This window comes from Castor canadensis, chromosome 13 (genome assembly GCF_047511655.1).
Source record: "Castor canadensis chromosome 13, mCasCan1.hap1v2, whole genome shotgun sequence".
NCBI lineage: Eukaryota > Metazoa > Chordata > Mammalia > Rodentia > Castoridae > Castor > Castor canadensis.
In genome coordinates this window covers 52,326,464-52,347,698 of record NC_133398.1, presented here as the reverse complement: position 1 = coordinate 52,347,698, position 21,235 = coordinate 52,326,464, and the positions used below count along the sequence as shown (strand labels likewise).

At 38.7% G+C, this 21,235-nt stretch overlaps 1 protein-coding gene and 1 non-coding gene across 7 annotated transcripts in view; both read right to left on the bottom strand.

The window, feature by feature from the left end:
* Slc24a2 (solute carrier family 24 member 2) overlaps window positions 1-20,820 on the bottom strand; it is a 220,233-nt gene extending 199,413 nt beyond the window's left edge. For 3 of the 6 annotated variants that reach the window (XM_074051729.1, XM_074051726.1, XM_074051728.1), the window contains exons 1-2: window positions 20,515-20,820; window positions 17,511-18,586 (exon numbers count right to left, since the gene is read on the bottom strand). In XM_074051729.1, the coding sequence (XP_073907830.1) occupies window positions 17,511-18,440 (930 nt within the window). In that variant the 5' untranslated portion in view covers window positions 18,441-18,586; window positions 20,515-20,820. The remainder of the gene's footprint in view (window positions 1-17,510; window positions 18,587-20,514) is intronic. The other 3 variants (XM_074051724.1, XM_074051727.1, XM_074051725.1) reach the window with 2 other exon arrangements.
* On the bottom strand, window positions 2,950-3,056 carry LOC141415887 (U6 spliceosomal RNA). The gene has a single exon (XR_012440838.1). It is a non-coding gene; the product is annotated as a U6 spliceosomal RNA (small nuclear RNA).
* Window positions 20,821-21,235: the final 415 nt, after the last annotated feature.

Genomic DNA, 21,235 nt, shown 5'->3' with positions numbered 1-21,235 from the left:
GCAACCTAACTTGTTTGAGCTCTGAATATGATAAAAGTAAATAGCCTCAAAGTCCCAAATGATGGTGCCTGGAACTTAGAGCATTGATATTCTGACATCTTCTTGGTGGCTCAAGGGCCTCTTGGCTTTGGACCTTGGTTTTGTTCTGGTCATCTGGATAAGAGTCTTACGGATAAATGAAAGTTAATGGGATTAAAATCATACTTACATATGTTAATCTCTCAAGATTACTGCATGAGCATTTAAAAAAGATATTTACATTAGAACAATTCTTTCCACAAAGACTATTTGAACTCAATACTAAAAATGTGTTTGAAAAATTCTAATCCTATTTCCTAATATTCCCCACTTAGCACTTGTCACTGTCTCTTCATGTTTAATCTGGGCTCAGAGAGCAATCCTTCCTATTACTTCATTAATATTCACACTACCCTTCGAAGCAAGGGGAAGGCCATCTGCTCCCATTTGTTGATGCAGAAAACTTGGGACAGAGATGTATATGTAACCATGAAGTTTTGGAGCAATGAGATAGTAGGGACACAAAAATATTTAAAAATAGGTATATAGGAACGAAAACTTAACACTGATCATTCAGTAAGTCAGTAATATTCTCAGACAAGCATTTATTTTCCAGGACTAACTAGATTAAAAAGAGAGAAGAGCACCTCATAGCACACTCACAAATAATATTATTTTTTTAAGATGGGAGAAAATAGCTCTTTAAATCTGTATAACCCAGCTCAAGGACTTTAACAATTTTAACAAGAGGCCCCATGTTGATTATATTTTTTAAACAAAATGTTCAACTACAGAAGATTTGTCATGTGATCTCTCATTTGCAAGAAACTGAACTGAAATGTTAGTATGGCACTCAAAACCCTGTTTTACCGAAAATAAATAACCAAAACCATGTGTTGAGGCAGCTGAGGGGAAGAGAACACAGCTCAGTCATGGCATGTGGCAGTGGTGTTGGTCCAAGGTGATTATGCAATGAACCTGGCAATCCCTCTCACTTTGGGCTAGTCTCCCAGACCACCCAGTGAAGGGGGATAGAGTTGGATTAAGTTTTAGCCCCATTTATGATAATCCAGCAGTGAAGCATGTGGTGTTATTTCCCAAGGCATTTTAACTCTTAAAGCACAACGTGATCTTGTCCTGCTCTATTTATTTTCCTTAAGTGTGTGTGACTTGCAGAGCATTAACACATCAAAACATATGTTTCCCAAGTCTTCTCTCACATCTTACCTTCTCTTAGACTTTCAAGGTCAAGAGCTATTTGTGGCTATCCCCTAACTGGACTTAAAATAAAAGACAGCAGAAAATAGTAGCTATGTAATAGTCCTTCATAGCAGACATAAAAAGAGCAGCCTGGCTCATCTGAACGTCATTGAAATAAATTAGCATCTTGTTCAGGGCCACAAAACTCCATTTACCAGGCCACCAGCTACTATGCAGCTGACACAAGCTAGAAGCAAGGGAAAAGTTGTTTGCTGGGTCCCTTGGAAACCACTCAAGTTTTGAACCAATTGTGCATTAAAAGCTTAATCTTGTGGTTAAGTTCTCTTTACCCTCAGACTATGCACATTAATCAGGCTTGTGGAATTACTTTTCAACCTAGACAATGATAGACTAGATCATTACTTGCATTGTTATTATATACTGTATGAAGTTCCATACACTTGCAGCACTTTGTTCAAGATGGATACAAAATGTTCCTAGGGCCAGAAATGGAAGGGGTTTTATATATTAAGGGAGATCAGGTAGTTGGACAGGATTGGCCCACAACAAGGTGCAAAAATCCAAGTACCAACATCAAATAGCAAACTAGGCAAAGTTCTCATTAGGGAGCAAAGGTCTGGGGCCCAATTGCTTTACTGACAAGGCTTCTGGATTAAAAAGTAACAGGAGGGATTTTCAGGCAAAAAACTGTCTCAGATAAGACAGAGAACAATCAGGAAAAGGCAAAAAGAGTGATGCAGCAACCAGATACATTGGGTCTAATGTTCAGGTAATTTACATTCCCAAGTTCTCCTCAAACAATCCCTAAACCTCCTCCTGGCCCTGTCCTTAGCTTTAAGGAAATCAATCTTTTCCCAGACCAACTTTTTTCCAAAGGTCCCAAAGAAGATTTAGCTTTAGGGTTGATCTAAGGGTCCAAAATCACTCTAGAAACAAGTATGCTGTGAGAACAGTCTGGAACAGGAACTGCCCCATATTCCCTAAAAACCCATAGAATGCCAGAAAATATTTGCTACTCATTTGTTTGATGATGGACGGGTAGGTAACCAGAATGTATAAAGAATTTTTTAAAAACTCAACATTAAAGCAAATAATCCAATTTAGAAATAGGCAAAAGATTTGAATAGACATTTCTCCAAAAAGCATATACAAATGGGCAAAAAATTCATTAAAAAATGCATGACATTATTATCCATCAGGAACATGCAAATCAAAATCAAACTGAGGTACAATTTCACACTGATAAAGATGAGAGTAGTCAAAAAGTCATAAAAAGGCTGGCAAAGATATGGAGAAATTGGAACTATCACACACCATCAGTAGGAATGCAAAATGGTGCCGGAATTATGGAAAAGAGTCTGGCAGTTCCTCAAAATGTTAAACATAGAGTTAGCATGTAGTCCAGCAATACTACTCCTAAGTACCTAGCAAAGAATATCGACAACATATGTTCACACAAAAGCTTATAAGCAAATGTTCATTGCAGCATTATTCATAATGGCCAAAAGGAAGAAACAAACCGAATATCCATCAATTTATGAAGGGATAAACAAAATATGTCATGTCCGTGTTAATGGGGATATTTTTTGCTTACAGAAAGGATACAATATGGATGAACATTGAAAATACTGGCTATATGAAAGAAATCAGAACACCAAAGTCATATATGATTCCATTTATATGAAATGCCCAATATACGTGCATCTTTTTTTTAATATGGAACACTTCACGAATTTGCATGTCATCATTGCACAGGGGCCATGCTAATCTTCTCTGTATTGTTCCAATTTTAGTATATGTGCTGCAGAAGCGAGCACTACGTGCATCTTTAGTGACAAGTTAGGGGGGATGAGAAGAAAGGGCAATGGGGAGGGGCTATTAGTGGGTACAATATTTCTTTTTGGAGTGATTAAAGTGTTCTAAAATTATTAGTGCAACTCTGAACATACTAAAAAATACTGCATTGTACACTTAGGGTAAATTCTGTGGCAACCAAATTAAATCTCAAAAAAGTCATTTAAAAAAATTCAATAGAGAAACACTATGTAATATTTAGGGTCATAGCTGGAATAATCTGGCTTTTAGAGTTGAAGGTCCTTACTTACCTTCACAGCCACACAACAACCTGAGGGGACTGGAGGATTTCTAATGATTTCTGTTTATTAAGTAAGAAATTTGTCATTTTTTACTTGACTTTAATACACAAGCCACCATATTTTATGACTGATCCAGCCAAGAGTTTTTATCATGAGTGAACACCCATCACCACCATTATCAACTTCTTAGACCATGAAGTACCTTTTGCTCAAGACCTTGACCCAGGCACTGACTGGTTAGTTGCCAAGTCAAAGGAAGTGGTTTCAACATCAGACAAAGGACTGATAACCAGAATATATAGGGAACTTAAAAAACTAAATTCTCCCAAAACTAATGAACCAATAAAGAAATGGGCAAGTGAACTAAACAGAACTTTCCCAAAAGAAGAAATTCAAATGGCCAAAAAAACACATGAAAAAATGCTCACCATCTCTAGCAATAAAGGAAATGCAATGCAAATTAAAACCACACAAAATTCCACCTCACCCCTGTTAGAATAGCCATCATTAGCAACACCACCAACAACAGGTGTTGGCGAAGATGCAGGGAAAAAGGAACCCTCTTACACTGTTGGTGGAAATGTAAACTAGTACAACCACTCTGGAAAAAAATTTGGAGGCTACTTAAAAAGCTAAACATTGATCTACCATTTGATCCAGCAATACCACTCTTGGGAATATACCCAAAAGACTGTGACACAGGTTACTCCAGAGGCACGTGCACACCCATGTTTATTGCAGCACTATTCACAATAGCCAAGTTATGGAAATAGCCAAGATGCCCCACTACTGACAAATAGATCAAGAAAATGTGGTATTTATACACAATGGAATTTTATGCAGCCATGAAGAAGAATGAAATGTTATCATTCGCTGGTAAATGGATGGAATTGGAGAACATCATTCTGAGTGAGGTTAGCCTGGCCCAAAAGACCAAAAATCGTATGTTCTCCCTCATATGTGGACATTAGATCAAGGGCAAACACAACAATGGGATTGGACTTTGAGCACATGATAAAAGTGAGAGCACACAAGGAAGGGGTGAGGATAGGTAAGACACCTAAAAAATTAGCTAGCATTTGTTGCCCTCAACGCAGAGAAACTAAAGCAGATACCTTAAAAGCAACTGAGGCCAATAGGAGAAGGGGACCAGGAACTAGAGAAAAGCTTAGATCAAAAAGAATTAACCTAGAAGGTAACACACACGCACAGGAAATTAATGTGAGTCAACTCCCTGTATAGCTATCCTTATCTCAACCAGCAAAACCCCTTGTTCCTTCCTATTATTGCTTATACTCTCTCTACAACAAAATTAGAAATAAGGGCAAAATAGTTTCTGCCGGGTATCGAGGGGGTGGGGGGGGAGAGGGAGGGGGCAGAGCGGGTGGTAAGGGAGGGGGTGGGGGCTGGGGGGAGAAATGACCCAAGCCTTGTATGCACATATGAATAATAAAACAATAAAAATTAAAAAAAAAACCCAAAGGAAGTGGTTTCAAAGGAGAATGAAATTTTGTCATTCGAAAGTAAATGGATGGAACTGAAGAACATCATCTTAAGCAAAGTTAGCCAGGCTCAGAGGGCCAAATATTATATGCTCTCCTTCATATGCGGATTATAGACCTAAAACAAATGCAGTAATATTATTGGACATGGGTGACACACAAAAGGGAGAATGTGTACAGGAAGAATAGGGAAAGGGAAGGAATTCTAAAACTTGAATGCGGTTGATGTGCCCACTGTAGAGGAGCAAATAAAGTAATCTTGAACTGGCAGAGGCCACTGTGGGAAGGTGACTGGGAAGTAGTGAAGAGGTCTGGTAGAGATGAACCAATGCAGGTTCTAGTGCATGGAAGCAGCACTAGGAATCTCTCTGTATAGCTATCTTTATCTCAAACTAGCAAAAATGCTGTGTCTTTCATATTATCTCTTTTCATTTTCTCTCCAACAAAATTGGAGAAGAGAGCAGAACAGGTTCTGCTTGGAAGTGAGGAGGTAGGGGTAAGGGGGAGGGGGTGCTGTGGGGCAGGGGGCAGAGATGGCCCAAACAAAGTATACACATATGAATAAATATATAAACAATAGAAAAAACAAAGGGAATGGTTTGATCCAAGACAGAAAACACACATATTGGCAAACCAACATAAGGAATAGCTATAATGAGATGGATAAGTGAAGAACTAAGATTAAATATTGATAATAGGTATAAGAAAAAGTAAATATAATTTTAGGGCAGTAACAAGAGGGCTCAAGATAATTTCATGACTAAGTGAAGTTCAGTTGGAAAAGGAAATTGTTTCTTTCTTAATCTCCTGCAAGAATAAAGGGAGAACAGATGTAAGTACAAATATTGAGGATTTGACTATAGTCAAATACAACTACAAGGGAGGCAGAGAGAAGGGTGCCCAAGAAGTGAGCAGGGACCTAAAATGGCAGGAGGAAATCATATTGCCAGGAGAAACAGGACTGAGGGAAAGAAGGCTAGCAGCATAGGAAGGGACTCAGAGCAAAGAGACCAAGAGTAGAGCACTTTTGGTTAGTTGGTGCTGGGGCCTGGGAATGGATTCTGTTAAACATTTTTCCTATTCAATTTCATTCAAAAGCTACAGCCTCTCTCTTAAGGAAATTCTATTATATTCTTGGTTTATAAATAAACAAAAATAAGCTCAAAGAGGCAAAGTAACACATCCAAGATCACATAGTTCTCCCAGGCCTAAATAATAAACGATTCTATTGGGTTGACTCTTAACCATCATGCTTCCTCTCAGAAAATAAAGTAACAGGTTCCTGAGTTACAACAATGTGCACTGTTCACCATGGGCCTAAAATAATAGAAGTTCAACACATGTTTGATTGCTATCAGATAGTAGAAGAAATATGAACTTGACTCAGCCTAGTTAAGTGTTAGAGTAAGTGGGAAGAACAGAACAGTTGAAGATGAAATCTATATTTCTTTTTTTCTACCTTCTTTCCTCCCTTCCTTCCTTCCTTCCTTCTTTCCTTCCTTTCTTCCTATTGGCCATGCACTCTGCTAGACTGCCCAGATGCTTTCCCAAACTACCAATTTAACCAGTATAAGAACCATGTCTGCATCATTTGGTTTACAAATCTAATGCTTCATAAAAAGGAAACCAACTTAATTGAAATGCAGCTTCAGCCTTCTTGTCAGAGTTCTGCTTCTCTTTGATTTCATAACCACCCTGCTTCACCCACGCTTCTTTCCACCTGCTGACAACCTCATTGGGAACCAAGAATGAATTGAGGGCAGGCAAGCTCATGCTGCAATCTATGCCTTCCTTACCCTGTAATCAATAATGCTAGAGCTAGAAAGCAAGACATCTGCATAGACAAAAGGGCCAGAGAGACCCAACTGGACATGGATGGTGTGTGTGCTTGGTAAGGAAATTGCAGTGACATGTGGACACAGTTCTAAATAGATGAGAGTCCCAATCATCAAAATTAACATGAATTTACATGTGTGTAATGGTCCTTTGGATTCATGGCTCTGAAACTCTCAATAAATTATAAAAACAAAAAGTTGGAGTTAAGAAGCAAGCTAGGTGGGTGCCACTAGCCCAAAGCACATCTTGTTCAATTAAGAAAAGGCATCCCATCTCTTGGATGGAAGGCCACAGTCCCAGACAAAGCACTTAGCTCGTTCAATAGGGTGATGTCTGGATTTCTGCCCAATCCATCCCTTTCATTGACTATTCCATTTGCAGGGCAGCCCAGCTAAGAAGAAGAAGAAAAAGAAATTTATGAACTTGGTATTTTTAAAAACTCAGGTCTCCTCCATTGGAGGAGGTCTTGGAATTATTTTAGAAAATTGAAACTAATATTTTTTAATGAATGTAAAATTCAAAAAATATATAAGTAAAGCCTAAATATATATTTTATATTTATGTAAATACATATACATATGTATGTAGGCATGCACATGTATATTTGGGGATGAGATATAAAATATATTTCTTAGTGTGGATCATAGTAAAAAACATTTGAAAGTTATTGACTTAACAGAGCCTAATATGAGAAGTTAATCTAACATTGTCTTTATTTCCAGTTGTTGGGTGAGAAACACTAAGGTTTAAGAGAACCAGCATTTTCTTTGGAGTCAGACAGACCCAAGTTCAAATGCAGTTTAAATACCACTAAATCAACACCTTAGGCAATCATAAAGGTTTCCTATCTCCAGATTCCTGATCTGCAGTAGAGATGATCCTATCTATTTCAGAATATTGAGCACTGGTACAGAGCACTGCCTAGTTTTCAAAATCCTCTCTGCCCTTGACTCTGGGGTCCAATAGAGCCCATCAGTTACCAGCAGTGCAACTACCAAGGAGGGTTACACTGCCAGAAGCCACACGTGCTAAGGAGGTCTAGTATCCTGATGTAAACTTTAAATGACTTTCCTGCATGCACATTGTTTTCTCATCTGTCTGGAAGAGTCATCTCCCACAGCATGCATACGTTAAAATTACTGCTTGCTCAAGTCAATTAAATCAAATAAAAATATCATAAGTAACTAGTTAATGAAAAGACGTGATGTGGTCATGGTTAGTCTCTCTAGTCTTTTTTAGTGTAAATGGTTAGAATATTTGACAGAATAAGAATTGGAGCTTCTGAGTACAGAAATGACAAATTAAAATTCAATGTATTTTCAATATATTGGGTCTTTTCAATATATCAGGTCACCCAGGTCAAATTTCCAGTTAAGGAAATAAGGGTCTTTGGAAGAAAGGAATCCTCCTAGGTTATACGGCCAGAGAGCACATCATAGTCTCTGGGACTCTCTTGCCCAAGTCTTGGTCACAAGACTCATCTTCGGGATAATTCACCCATTACAACAAAAGCAAAAATGGCAAAAACTTCCTGGCTTCATTTAGGTGTGGAAATGCGGGGCGGAATGAAAGCTAAAGTTAGGGTTTGTCAGCATATATTCATAAAAGATCTTCGCATGAGTCATTGCAGTGAACTTTAAAATTGACACGAGAGACACATAGGAAACTGGTGATCTATAAAAGAAACACTTAATTTGTCATAAACATATGTTTCAACCTCCCAATTAATCAGAGGAATGCAAATTGAAAATAATTAAAATGCTAAATTTCATCTATGAAATTGTAAAACATTAAAAATTATAATATTCAACACTACTAAGTTTGTAGCAATGTGGCAGAAACTTTTAAAAAGCTCATAAACTTTGATCCAGAATTTCTGACTCTATGAAATCAGAAATTCATGTGTAAGGCTATTCATTATAGCATTTTTATAGCAGTAGTGATATATGATAAATTGCAACAAAATGGCTTCCTATATTATAATAATACAAAACATTAAATAACATTTCAGGAGAATACTTAATGACATGAGGACGTGCTCCTAATAGGCCAAAATTTTTTTAAAAGCTATGTTAAATTGTATATACTCAATATAATTTTTAAATTGCATATATTCAATATCATTTCAATTTATTTAAATATGTACATATATGTACAAATTTGTGCATGTGTATATTTGTGTGTGTATGAGAAGTCTGAGGAAAGTTATGTTTGGATAGCATAATAGATTATAAACTGTTTAAGATTTTCTTTTTGGGCCAGGAGTGGTGGCTCATGTCTGTAATCCCAGCTATTTGACAGGCAGAGACTGAGAGGATGTAGGTTTGACGCCAGCCCAGGGAAAAAGTTAGAGACATACCTGTCTCAACAAAACAAGCTAGGCATAGTGGCACACATATATAATCTCAGCTACATGGGGCAGAGATAGGAGGATTGCAGTCCCAGGCCAGCCTCAGATAAAAACATGAGTCCTTACCTGAAAAATAACTAAAGCCAAAAAGGGTCAGGATTGTGGCTCAAATGGTAGAGCTGCTCTCTAGCAAATACAAGGCCCTGAGTTCAAACTCTAGTCCCACCTCAAATGTTTTCTTTCCTAATTGTTTGACATGTTTTTATAATCTTGTATGATGAATATCTTATTTTAGTATTTAGTAAAACTAGTACTTAAAAACAAGTCTAAAATTTCAAGTGTCACCATATAATTTCCTGTTAGAATTGCCTCTTAGAATTGATTTGATTCCAAATTTGTTGATGAATGACTTTCCTATTAAATAATCTGAGAGTATGCCATTCAAGTTTCATGCCAGTGTCGTTTGTTTTGTGCACTGGCTTCTGACAAATCCATAGTTTGAGAGCACATTCGGAGGATCATGCAGTGTGGATTTGGAATGTGAATTCACACTATCTCAGTAGGGAAAAATGCAAATACTTACATTAGAATCGTCCCATGTTGGTGGTGCTCCCAGACCTTGATAGAAAAGCTATCCTTCCTGGAAGACTGCACTTAAAACTCAAGTGGCAACGAATTCCCAAAGGAAAGATCCAAGGAGCATGTGTTTTCAAATAAATCACTAAATATAAGGAAGTATCACCACACAATAAAACTCAGACAATAAAACTAGACCCATAAGGACACTGATATGAAAATGATTAGTTATGATGGAACAGAAAATGTATTTAACATGTTTAGAGGAATAAAAGAAAGCATTTGAACTATAACAAAGGAATAAGAAGCAACAAAAATCTTGTAGATTTGAAAATGAGTCACATAAACTTGTAGAAATGAAATATATGATAATTTAAATAAAAAACTCCCCCAGGTGAACTTCAGAGCATATTAGACAATATTGATGGGAAATGAGAAAGTAGAAGATAGATATTTAAAAATGAACAGAATGAAGACCATGGATAGAAAAAGACAGACAATTAAAAGGAACAGAAGACAGGTTGAGATGGCACAAGATATATCTAATTGAAATTCTAAGTCATTATAGTAATGAGAATGGGGGAGAAGCAAAATTCATGAAAGGGTCTAGTCCTCAAGTTCAGGAAGCCTAGTCAATCACAAATAGGGGACCCATAAGTGAGACATATCTTACAGATAATGTTGAACACTGATGGCATTAAAAGTAGCCAAAAAGAAAGGATAGGTTCCTTAAAAGGAGGAACACTGACAATGACATCACTCTTTTTAACAGTTGAAGTATAATTTGCAGACAGTAAAATGTTGTTTCTCAAAGTGGAGTGAGAACATCATTTTCTATCCATCTAAACTGTCTTTCAAGAACAAAAGTGACTACTCAGGAGGCAGAGATCAAAAGGATTGCAGTTTGAGCCTAGCACAGGAAAAAAAATGTCAAGCAATAAGCCAGGCAGTGGTGGTGCTCTCCTATATTCCCAGTCCTGCAGGAGGCATCGTTGGAGGATTGTGGTCCCAGGCCAGCCCAAGCAAAAACAGGTGACATTATCTGAAGAATAACTAAGCAAAAAGGGCTGGTGGAGTGGCTCAAGTGGTAGATTGCCTGCTTAGCAAGCATGAGACCCTGAGTTCAAAGCCCTGTACTGAAAAAAAAAAAGTGAAATACATTATTAAGCAAATAAAAAATAGGAGCATTCACTATTAACTAATTCTTGATTAAAGAATTTACTACACTGCACATTGGGAGTAGAGGAAAAAAAAATATAAAAAAGGTATGAGAGAGGAAAAAGTGGTAAAAATGTAGATAAATCTAAAAATATTGATGATATAATGACAATGTCTAGTTTGTTGATTTAAAATATGAAGATTAAGGGTTGGGGATGTAGCTCAGTGCTTACCTAGCATGCATGAGGCCCTGCACTAGCACCACTAACTAACTAACCAACTAACTAAATGTTATACTTCAATGAAACTGCCAAAAAACATGAATGTAAAACTGAAATTCTGGAATTAAAATCTTCTGTAATAGGAAAGAGGCAATTGAGTTAAAACACTGGAAAATTCTTACTTATAAAGATACTAACTTTGTACTCTGCTGTGTTAAATGTACATGCTAAAATTTTTAAGTAAACTTAAGCAAAAAAGAAAAGTATCTGGGCATGGTGGTTCACACCTGTAATCCTGTACTCAGGAAGCTAAGATTGGAGGATCATGATTGGGAAGCCAGTCTTAGCTATATAGCAAGACCTGGTCTCAAAAACAAAACAAAACAACAAAACCAAAAATACAATGATAAAGTCCAAATCACCATAGGGAAAAATAGCAAAAAATTCAATCCAAGACAAAAAGCAAGAAAAATTATAAAAAAGAACAGAAACATTACAACAAATAGAAAGTCTACACTATCATGACAGCAAAGAAAGCAAACAATAGTAATCACAGTCAACATAAGCAAACTAAACTTCCCAGAGGAAACAGAATGTTTGTCAAACCGAATTAAACAAAATGCAGCTATATTCTGCTTTCCAGATGCATATGTAAAACAAGATAAGGTTGAAAATAAAAGAACTGGGAAAATGAAGCCTCTCGAATCCACACTGTAAATGTACTGTGTCACCAAGAGCCAGTGAGGAGCTTCATGTAACAATCTCATTCTTTATTAACATTGAAATACACAGTAATCATCTGGTTCCACCAAAGACAAAAGCAGGTAGTGCTGAGCAAGAGAGTTGAGGACCAGAGAAGGGAGTAAAGCAGGAAGGCATGGATGCTGTGGTTAGGTATCTGTCTTTGCCAGGGGAAAACCAGGTAGTGAGGGGAAACAGCAAGGACAATTGGAACTAGATGTTTTAAAATCTACTGGGCTCCTTTGGGTCTCTTGAAACAAAGTAAAAAAAAATACTGCTAGGCTGTATCCCTGTATAAATAAGAATATTATAGGTTATATAGTCAGTTAAGGATCTTAATGTCTAAATTTCCTTTCTTTTCACAAGGACAGGATATCAGTTTCTACAACTACCAAGAAATACATTTTTTTGAAGAAATTCAAATGGCCAAAAAAACACATGAAAAAATGCTCACCATCCCTAGCAATAAAGGAAATACAAATTAAAACCACACTAAGATTCCACCTCACCCATGTTAGAATAGCCATAATCAAAAACACCACCAACAACAGGTGTTGGTGAGGATGTGGGGAGAAAGGAACCCTCTTACACTGCCGGTGGGAATGCAAGCTAGTGCAACCACTCTGGAAAACAATTTGGAGGCTACTTAAAAATCTAAACATTGATCTACCATATGATCCAGCAATACCACTCTTGGGGATATACCCAAAAGACTGTGACACAGGTTACTCCAGAGGCACGTGCACACCCATGTTTATTGCGGCACTATTCACAATAGCCAAGTTATGGAAACAGCCAAGATGCCCCTCCACTGACGAATGGATTAAGAAAATGTGGTATTTATACACAATAGAATTTTACTCAGCCATAAAGAAGAACGAAATGTTATCATTTGCTGGTAAATGGATGGAATTGGAGAACATCATTCTGAGTGAGGTTAGCCTGGCCCAAAAGACCAAAAATCGTATGTTCTCCTTCATATGTGGACATTAGATCAAGGGCAAACACAACAAGGGGATTGGACTTTGAGCACATGATAAAATGAGAATGCACAAGGGAGGTGTGAAGACAGGTAAGACACCCAAAAAACTAGATAGCATTTGTTGCCCTCAACGCAGAGAAACTAAAGCAGATACCTTAAAAGCAACTGAGGCCAATAGGAGAAGGGGACCAGGAACTAGAGAAAAGGTTAGTTTGAGAAGAATTAACTTAGAAGGTAACAAACATTTACAGGAAATCAATGCATGTCAACTCCCTGTATAGCTATTCTTATCTCAACTAGCAAAACCCCTTGTTCCTTCCTATTACTGTTTATACTCTCTCTTCAACAAAATTAGAGATAAGGGCAGAATAGTTTCTGCCTGGTAGCGAGGGGTAAGGGGGGGGGTAAGGGAAGGGGTGAGGAGAAGGGGGCAGAAATGACCCAAACAATGTATGCCCATATGAATAAAATAAAAATTAAAAAACATACATCTTTTTATTTGTATAAGAATGATCTTATTTTCCTTGAAGTTTGTATATCAGCTGTACTAATAATTCATTTACTAGACTTGGAAGGGTTGAATTTTATAATAGAGTCCAAATCTCAGGAAAGCTTGAGCTATATATGTATATTTATAAAATTACTTATGATTTAGTACCTTAGAAGAAATACTTAATATATAAGAAATATTTATATTGGTTTAATTTTGATTTTTCCAAGAACATTAATAACAATTAGAGCTGCAAAAACTCCATTGACAATTTATCAAGCACATGCAAACTGAAAAAAGCAAAGAACTCCTAAATTCCAAAGAAGTCTGGCTCTCCAACTCTCCTGCTTTAAGCATCTTTATTTAGATCATTCCCTTTATTAGAACCAGACGGACTTGCTGTCAGATTAAGAGCCAGCGCTCAGTTAAATACCATGGACAGCTGCTTTGTAGGCCAGTGACAGCCTAGCATCACAGGGGAGCAAGGGGATCCCAACAGCAGGCTAGAAGCAGTAAAACTGGCTGGATGTTCTGAGATGCAAACACTCTGCAGCCTACAGCATTCAAATTTATTCCTAACCAGCTCTAAAGGGGTTTTAAGAAGAAGGCCTCACTCACTTATAAGTAAAAACACCCTGAAAACAAAAGTCTCTGCTTAGTACAGACATATCCAAACCCCAGCCAAAGGCCTCTAGACATTTAGAGGTTTTGTTGGAGTTTATGAAAATATTTAAACTGCTAGATTTACCATATATGAGCTAGGGTTTATGACTATTATAATATGACAAATATTATATGCCTCTAAGGGGTTCGTGCTTAACTCAATGATGCATTGGAATAAATTCAACCTTCAAGGAATGCTTCATAATTTTCCAATCTGAAATAATTTATTCTGATTATCTTTTCATTTAAGAACAGAACCAAAAAGAAGGGAACTAACATTTGTTGAACAAGCCACATTTGTCAAGTACTATGCTAGATTTATGTCTTTACTTACTCTTTTCTCCAACTTTATAAAGTAGGTATTATTATTCTTACTTTCCAAACTTGGTAATTGAGGTTCAGAGAGTTTAAATTGCTTTTCTAAGGCCACTAGGCTTATCACACAGCTGCTCTTAGAAACCTTTCCCTTTCTGGGTCAAAATCCCAGGGTCTCTTTACCATGTCATGACAATAAACAACTTTCTAAAAAGGGTAATAGTGTCACTTAAAAAAAATAAAAAGACCAAAAAAAAAAAAAAGTGCACACAGCATAGCAACACTATAACTATGAAAAATCCAAAATTACTCCAGTTCACATTTCCCTATGACTCACAGTTGCCTCATGACATACATCATCAATAATAAAACTGAATTAAGACTTTCAACTTGTCTATGATGTAAGTAGTTTGAAAGATATCTAACTGTGGAGAGCTCAGCAGAGCTGATGCTTCTGTAGCAAGAATCAACGATTGAGCTGTAACAAGAATATCTGAAATGTGTTTCTTCCACTTTTGCAAATTCCCATGCCCCATAATCATGCAAATAAGGCAACGAGGTGGCCTTGGATGAAAACGTGATAGCATTTTGCTTTCTAAATTCTTAAACTTACAGCATATTCTGCTCCATGAAGATTCCATTGAGGGCCACATTTGTCTTATGGTTCTTTTCCCTTAGGTGCCTGGTGACATCAGAGCACTAAATTCTATAGAAAGGATGGGTTTCACAGGAGAAATCAGCTTTGCAGACCAGAGGGTTACAAGGCCAAACTCAAGAACCCAGCCCTACGGCTTCACCTTATATTCAGGGGTTGGGATGCAAACCTCCATAAGATTCCGAAATCAGGATTGTGGTAAAGGTTGTAATTGCTGAAAAAAAATTCCACAATGACTCAAAAGTGAAATTGGCAAAGTGAAATATCCTGAAGGAAATCACACATTCAATATCCTGCCTAAAAATGTATGCCTGTGCTCTATCATTTCAGGGGAATATCATACAGGACATAGTTTTGTTAAAAAACAATACAAAACTTTGTTCTTATTAGTTATCAAATGCCAAAAGAAACAATAAAGACTAAACAGAATAAATTAAAATTACTTGGTGTTAAAAAGAAAGTAACACAATGAACATATTTGGGAGGACACTGGAAACAGGAAAATAGTTATGAATACGACATGCTTTCTTTTCAAATTGCATACATCAGAATTTAAAATTTTAAAAAACAGTATTAAGAATAGCACAAAATAATGGATACAAATAACACCTGTTAAGAAATGTCGATCTGAATTGCTGACTTGTAAAATGACATGACAGTCACCTAACAGAGTAAGTAAAGTTTCTGTTAGGACTATTGAAGAATGGTTTACAATTAACTAAATACAGCCTGTAATCTGTGTTTAAAAAGTTATTTCCCAATGGTATGACCAGCTTCCATTTCATCCCCAGTGAATTCAGAAAACAGAATCTGCCTGTGATCTTAAATACACCATTGGATTGCTCTGCAAGTTCCTTTCTTATAAATGTTGCCAATATAACCTTTAGCCAAGTGTGTGTCTAAGTTAATGAAGTTCCACGATAGTGTAATAAAACAAAACAAAACAAAACACTAAGTTCCCCAAAAGACTTTTTACTGTTGATGTGCCCAAGCTATTTATAAGACAACAAATCATTTCTTTGCTTCTAAAAATATGACTTTCTTTGACAATTATCCAGGACTCTGACTGTAATAAAAACAGAGACTATAAAGCAAACCACTCAAAGAGGCTTGTGGAGAGGAGTGAGGGAGCATTCTTTGGTTACTAAGTTTGTGAAAGGAGAGAGGCTTCAGTGGTAGCCCTTTCAAATACCCTAAAGGGTGTGTCCTCAGCACATCTGAATGCAGGCTTGCTATATATTTTGCTAATGATTCAAAAAAATTCTTTGGTTGGACTGGGACTTGAACTCAGGACTTCACACTTATAAAGCAGGTGCTCTGTCACTTCAGCCATGCCTCCAAGTCCTAGCTAAATGATTTTTTAAACTATAGTTTCTTACAAATATCCATATACTGAAAGAGATGTATAATACAAAATATAGTATAAAACATGTCTCCTTTGCATGCAATAAGAAATATTACTGCTGTATGCTATCTATCTATCTTACTAGTGTTTTTTAGCACTTTGCTTCCATTTCATGGCTGCTATAAAAATAATGCTCATGAAACTTGACTATAAAGGAATTATGTAAATTTAGCTAAATTAATACCATTTTTTTCTTTTCTTTATGGACAGAATTTCTTAGCCCATTCAAACAATTGTTCTTTATACACATGAAAAATTTCCCAGATACTAGCATGATAAATCTGTGTATGCACTAAGGTTTTCTGTTTAAAAATCACATTTAAGGATGACTTTCCACTGTTAGGATATAAATCAGAACTGCATTCTGACACTACATAAAATTGTATTGATGTTACTTATCCATTTTTTAAAAGTTTACATTTTTTGGTCAATTTCTACTAAGCTCTTTACCAATCTGCTTTGCAACAAAGCAGTAAGATGTCCACTACTGTCATTAAAACACCCTCAACTTCTACTATAAAATACATTGGGCCATGTTTGTTGTAGTGTGCAAAAGAGGCCACTGTCATACACAGGTAGGTGGAAGGGCCAGCCAGTGGCTCTCCTCACAGCACATGCTTATCAGTTCCTGGATAAGTGATTTGAAATATCATCTGTGGATCAAGAAAAATAGTCATTGTAGGTAAGCCACGCATTTGCCTAGAAATGTTCAAGGCCTTGGGTTCAATCCCTGGCACCACAAAATAAAATAAAATCTAAAAAGAAAAGAAAAATAGCCACAGTCATTGTAATGACCAAGTTGCTGGACCCCAGACTGCTAATAACCGGAAAGTGCAACACTGCTGAAACAAACTTTCCTCTTGAACATCTTGACAAAGATACTTCTTTATAATTGTCTCTTACCCATTTAAAAAGCAAAAACCTTGGCTTGGCATTTGCTAGAAACATACACACTTTCCCATGAAAATTAGTTGCTTACAAAATCATGAAGGCTATTTTCCTGAAACTAAAAGACAAATACTTGCTGAGTCTACTCTTGGATGCTTATGTAACCTCTATTTACAAATGTTTTTACTTTGAAAAAAATAGCTTGGGAACTCGATAGCTATATAGAAGAATACTCCTCAATTATTTTTTTCTATTGACATGTTAATCTGGCTATCACAAAATTGCAGAATATAATCTGCAACCCACTACAGTCCAGAACACCATCACATTTAAAAAAAAAAGTTGCAGATCTCAAAAATATAACAGTTCAGAATAAATAACTCCACTACCAACCTTTGCTTGGGCCTCTGGTGCTGTCACCTTGACGACTTTATTTCGATTTATCATTTGCTTCACCCATTTTTCTACTTGGACGTTGAATTTCATGAAAATCACATAGCCAAAATAAGCTGATAAGAGAAGTAAGCTTTCCCACCACATAATGACATTATCCAGGAAAAAGATAATCAGCATGATCAAGTCGACGATGTAGAAGGACACATCCCGAAAGAGTGGCCACCATGTCAGGTTTAAGATTTCTCTAGAAAACAGAGCACACATGCCAATCACAAAGAGGATATTGAACACCGCTGAACCTACAATGGTGCCTATGCCAACATTGCTGTGAGCAATGAACACGCCTATGAGGGAAGTAAAAAGTTCTGGGGCCGACCCCCCTGCAGCCATAAAGGTGGCTCCAGCCACATCATCAGAGATGCCCAGTTTTTCGGTGATGACGGTCAAAGAGGGAACAAAGAACTCATCACAGACAATGGCTAAGGCTATGAACATGTAGATCATTCCTATGACATGGAGGATAATGGCGCCTTTTCTTCGATCTTCAAGGGAAAAGATGTCTCTTGGGTAGTCTCCCTGTGCATGATCTGTACTATTCTCAGTTTTGTCTTCCTGAGACTGAGATGGCTGAGTAGTGTAATCCTGAATCTCATCATTCCAATCTAAGAGAGTTCTTTGATGGTGACCTGGTGCTAGCCTAGGGCTACTTCCAACACTGGCCTCTCCTGGGCTCTGTGTGTCTGTCTCAGAAAAGGCACTGATTGAAAATGGGACAGTGCTTATGGCTACCAGGCCCATGACAAGGCCTAAGATGCGAATTAACTTTAGTTTTTTCCTGACGTTGTAGTATCTCCTGCAGTGGGACGGTGACCCATCGGAACACCATTTCTCTAAGAGGCTAATGGTGGTGCTCTGGTGCAAATCCATCCTGGGTCTTCCGGTGGATGAGATGTCTTCACACTCAGATTCAGCCAGGTGTTTCTGTCATACTTTACTTCACAGTTAACAGTACTTGAGGGGCACTCCCACAATCAGGAATTCTTAGGCTTCACAGGTAGTTTTCATTATCTGTGCTTAAATAAAAATAAAAACAAGGTTAAGTAAATCATGAAATCATCTTTTTTAAATAAAAGGAACTTTGCAGATATGATTAAATACTGAACTGCAGTATGTGACCATGAGCAAGTCTTTTAGACTGCTAGACCTCAGTCTTCCCATTTAAAAAATGGTGACAATTATAGGATTGCTTCTGTGTGTGTGTTGGGCTGGGGATTAAGCACAGGTTCTCCCACAGGCTAGGCAAGCATCAATCACTTGGCTCTATCCCCAGCCCCAAGATATGTTAAAACATAGATCACATTCAATAGAGGAAGTGGCACATGGTAGGCACTTACAATCACACATGGATAAAGCCAAATAAACATCTTGGTAAATCTGATATTAGACGTAGGCGATAGGGATGTATGTGATTATAAAAATATTTGTGGATGAAATCAGTTTATCCACTTTAAGTCAGGTAATATCCTCCAGTGCTAAAAAGATCCCCTTTCTTTCAGAACTGTTTAGGTTCTTGACAACTGACAATTACCACTGTGTTGTCTTGCAGTCCAATTATGTAATTCCCTATTGCAGGTACACTTTCTCATTTCATCTATGGTTTGGCAAGGGATGAGTAGCACTGTTTGCCTGCACACATAATAATCTCATGACCTTATTTTACACAAAAAGTGTTTCCCATATCAGATGCAAAAAAGCAGCCCTTTAAAAATTTAAGTTTACAAAAAAATTTTCTGGTGACATGGACAAACTGTTTCCTTAAGTCATCTAGATCCTGCTTTCAGCCAACCCTTTTTTTCTTAAAACAACAACAACAAAAACCTTTAGTCATATTTTAAATAGCTTAATCAAACAAATCCCAATGCAGTGAAATAACAAGTAGGCTATTTTGAGAGACCAAATGTGTATTTCATAAACAACGCAAATTGCGACAATACTTCTGTTCACAAAATCTGCCCCAAACAGCCCCCAATATCGACCCTTTAACAGAATAGACATCTAAAACAGAGTTTCAGTCTCTATTCCACCGAACAGATGGGTAAAATATCCAGGACAGATGATATAGTGAGGGTTCCTCTTTTTAAATTATCCTTTAAAAACATTAGATTTTTCTGTATCAGTGATTTCATTTTAGAGGTATACGCTGAGATCATCTCATGTGTAAAATTAGCTAATTAAATACACGCTACTTAAATACTGGGATTAGCTGGTGCTCAGGTTTTCCGAGCAGCACAGTACTGCCAGTCGACCCAGTCTGAGTTCCTGCTACTCCTCAGATAACCCAAACCCGTCAGATTCCTGGCTGGCTGCGGATGTCGACGCTTAGCACCAAAGAGTAAGCGACTCTCAGCGCTCTGGGGATTGTCATAATGCCCGGCCCGGGTTACCGGCAGGGACAGCCTCAACACCCCGGGCGCGCGATCAGATCCAGGGCGAGCTGCTCGCCCTGCAAACCCATTGCTGGCTCCTTGGGATCTGCCTTCCACGGGGGAAGTGAGACCCCAGCTGCGCCCCAACTTTGCCTTGCATGGTCCCAAACTTTCCCTGGGGGATTAATAGGAAAATGAAACGGAAGGGCAGACGCGCCACCTGCAAACTGGGTGCTGAGATACATTTTGGTGGTGCTGGGTCTGCATCTCCCGCGATCCGATCGTTTGTTGGTGGCTGGGGAAGGGGAGCGTCCCTCTGCCAATCCCCTCCTAAGTCAGGCCCTGCGGGAGTGGGAAGCAAGGGTGGGAAAGGCAGACTCTGGCTTGGAATCCGCGACCCGGAGCGGAGAGAGTTGGCTAACTCCTAGTCCTAGCCGGGCCTGGGGCGCCCACATCCACCGCTGAGCCACCTGTGAGCCTGCGGCGCAGCAGCGGGATGCACCGCGCCATCGGGATCGGGGACCGCCACCACCACCGCAGCTGGCGGCTGGCAGGGCACAGCCTCTTGTTCTTACCCGGATTCGTTAGAGGGACTCGGACGAGCCGGGAGCCGAAGCGCGGCCCGCCGCTGTGGTCCGCTGCCTCTGCTGGCCTCCGCCTCCCGGCTCCGAGGCCCGGGCTCCGGCTCGCGCTGGCCACCGCTCTTCCCAGCCGGCGCTGGGCTGGAGAGGAGACTGAGCCGCGGCGAGCCGGGTTCCGCGTCTGGTGTTGCGGGCCAGGCAGCCCCTCCCTCTCCGCTGCGCGCGGGGAGCGGGACCACAGCGCGCTCGGCGCCCTCCGGAGTCCTCTCTGCTCCCCGCCTCTGGGGCGCAGCGGTGACGCCCCAGCGGTTTCTTAGGAGATTTCTCCGCAGTGGGGACTGGGGGGGGTGGTCAGAATTTGCAGGTTAGCAAGGGCAGAGAGGAGAAACCTTACAGGTCATGACGCGCCTGATTCTGAAAGCCTGAAAGTGCTGTCAACTTTGGGGTCATCTATGCTGGGCACCTCCTCTCCAATTATCTGTAGAAAGTGATAGCAGTCACGTCTTCGCCTAAGAGACTATGTAATGTGTCATGATGGGAAAGACCGTCACTGAAAAGACACGGGCCCTTAGGGCGGGCTATGCCAGACCAGAATTTCTGGAGTCTCGGGGCTTACATGGTTGGAACACTAAAAGGTCTTCAGTTTGGTAGGCTGACCTTTTGTTACATGCGTGATGACACTGCGATCCAGAACATTTTGTCATTTTGAGTCTCC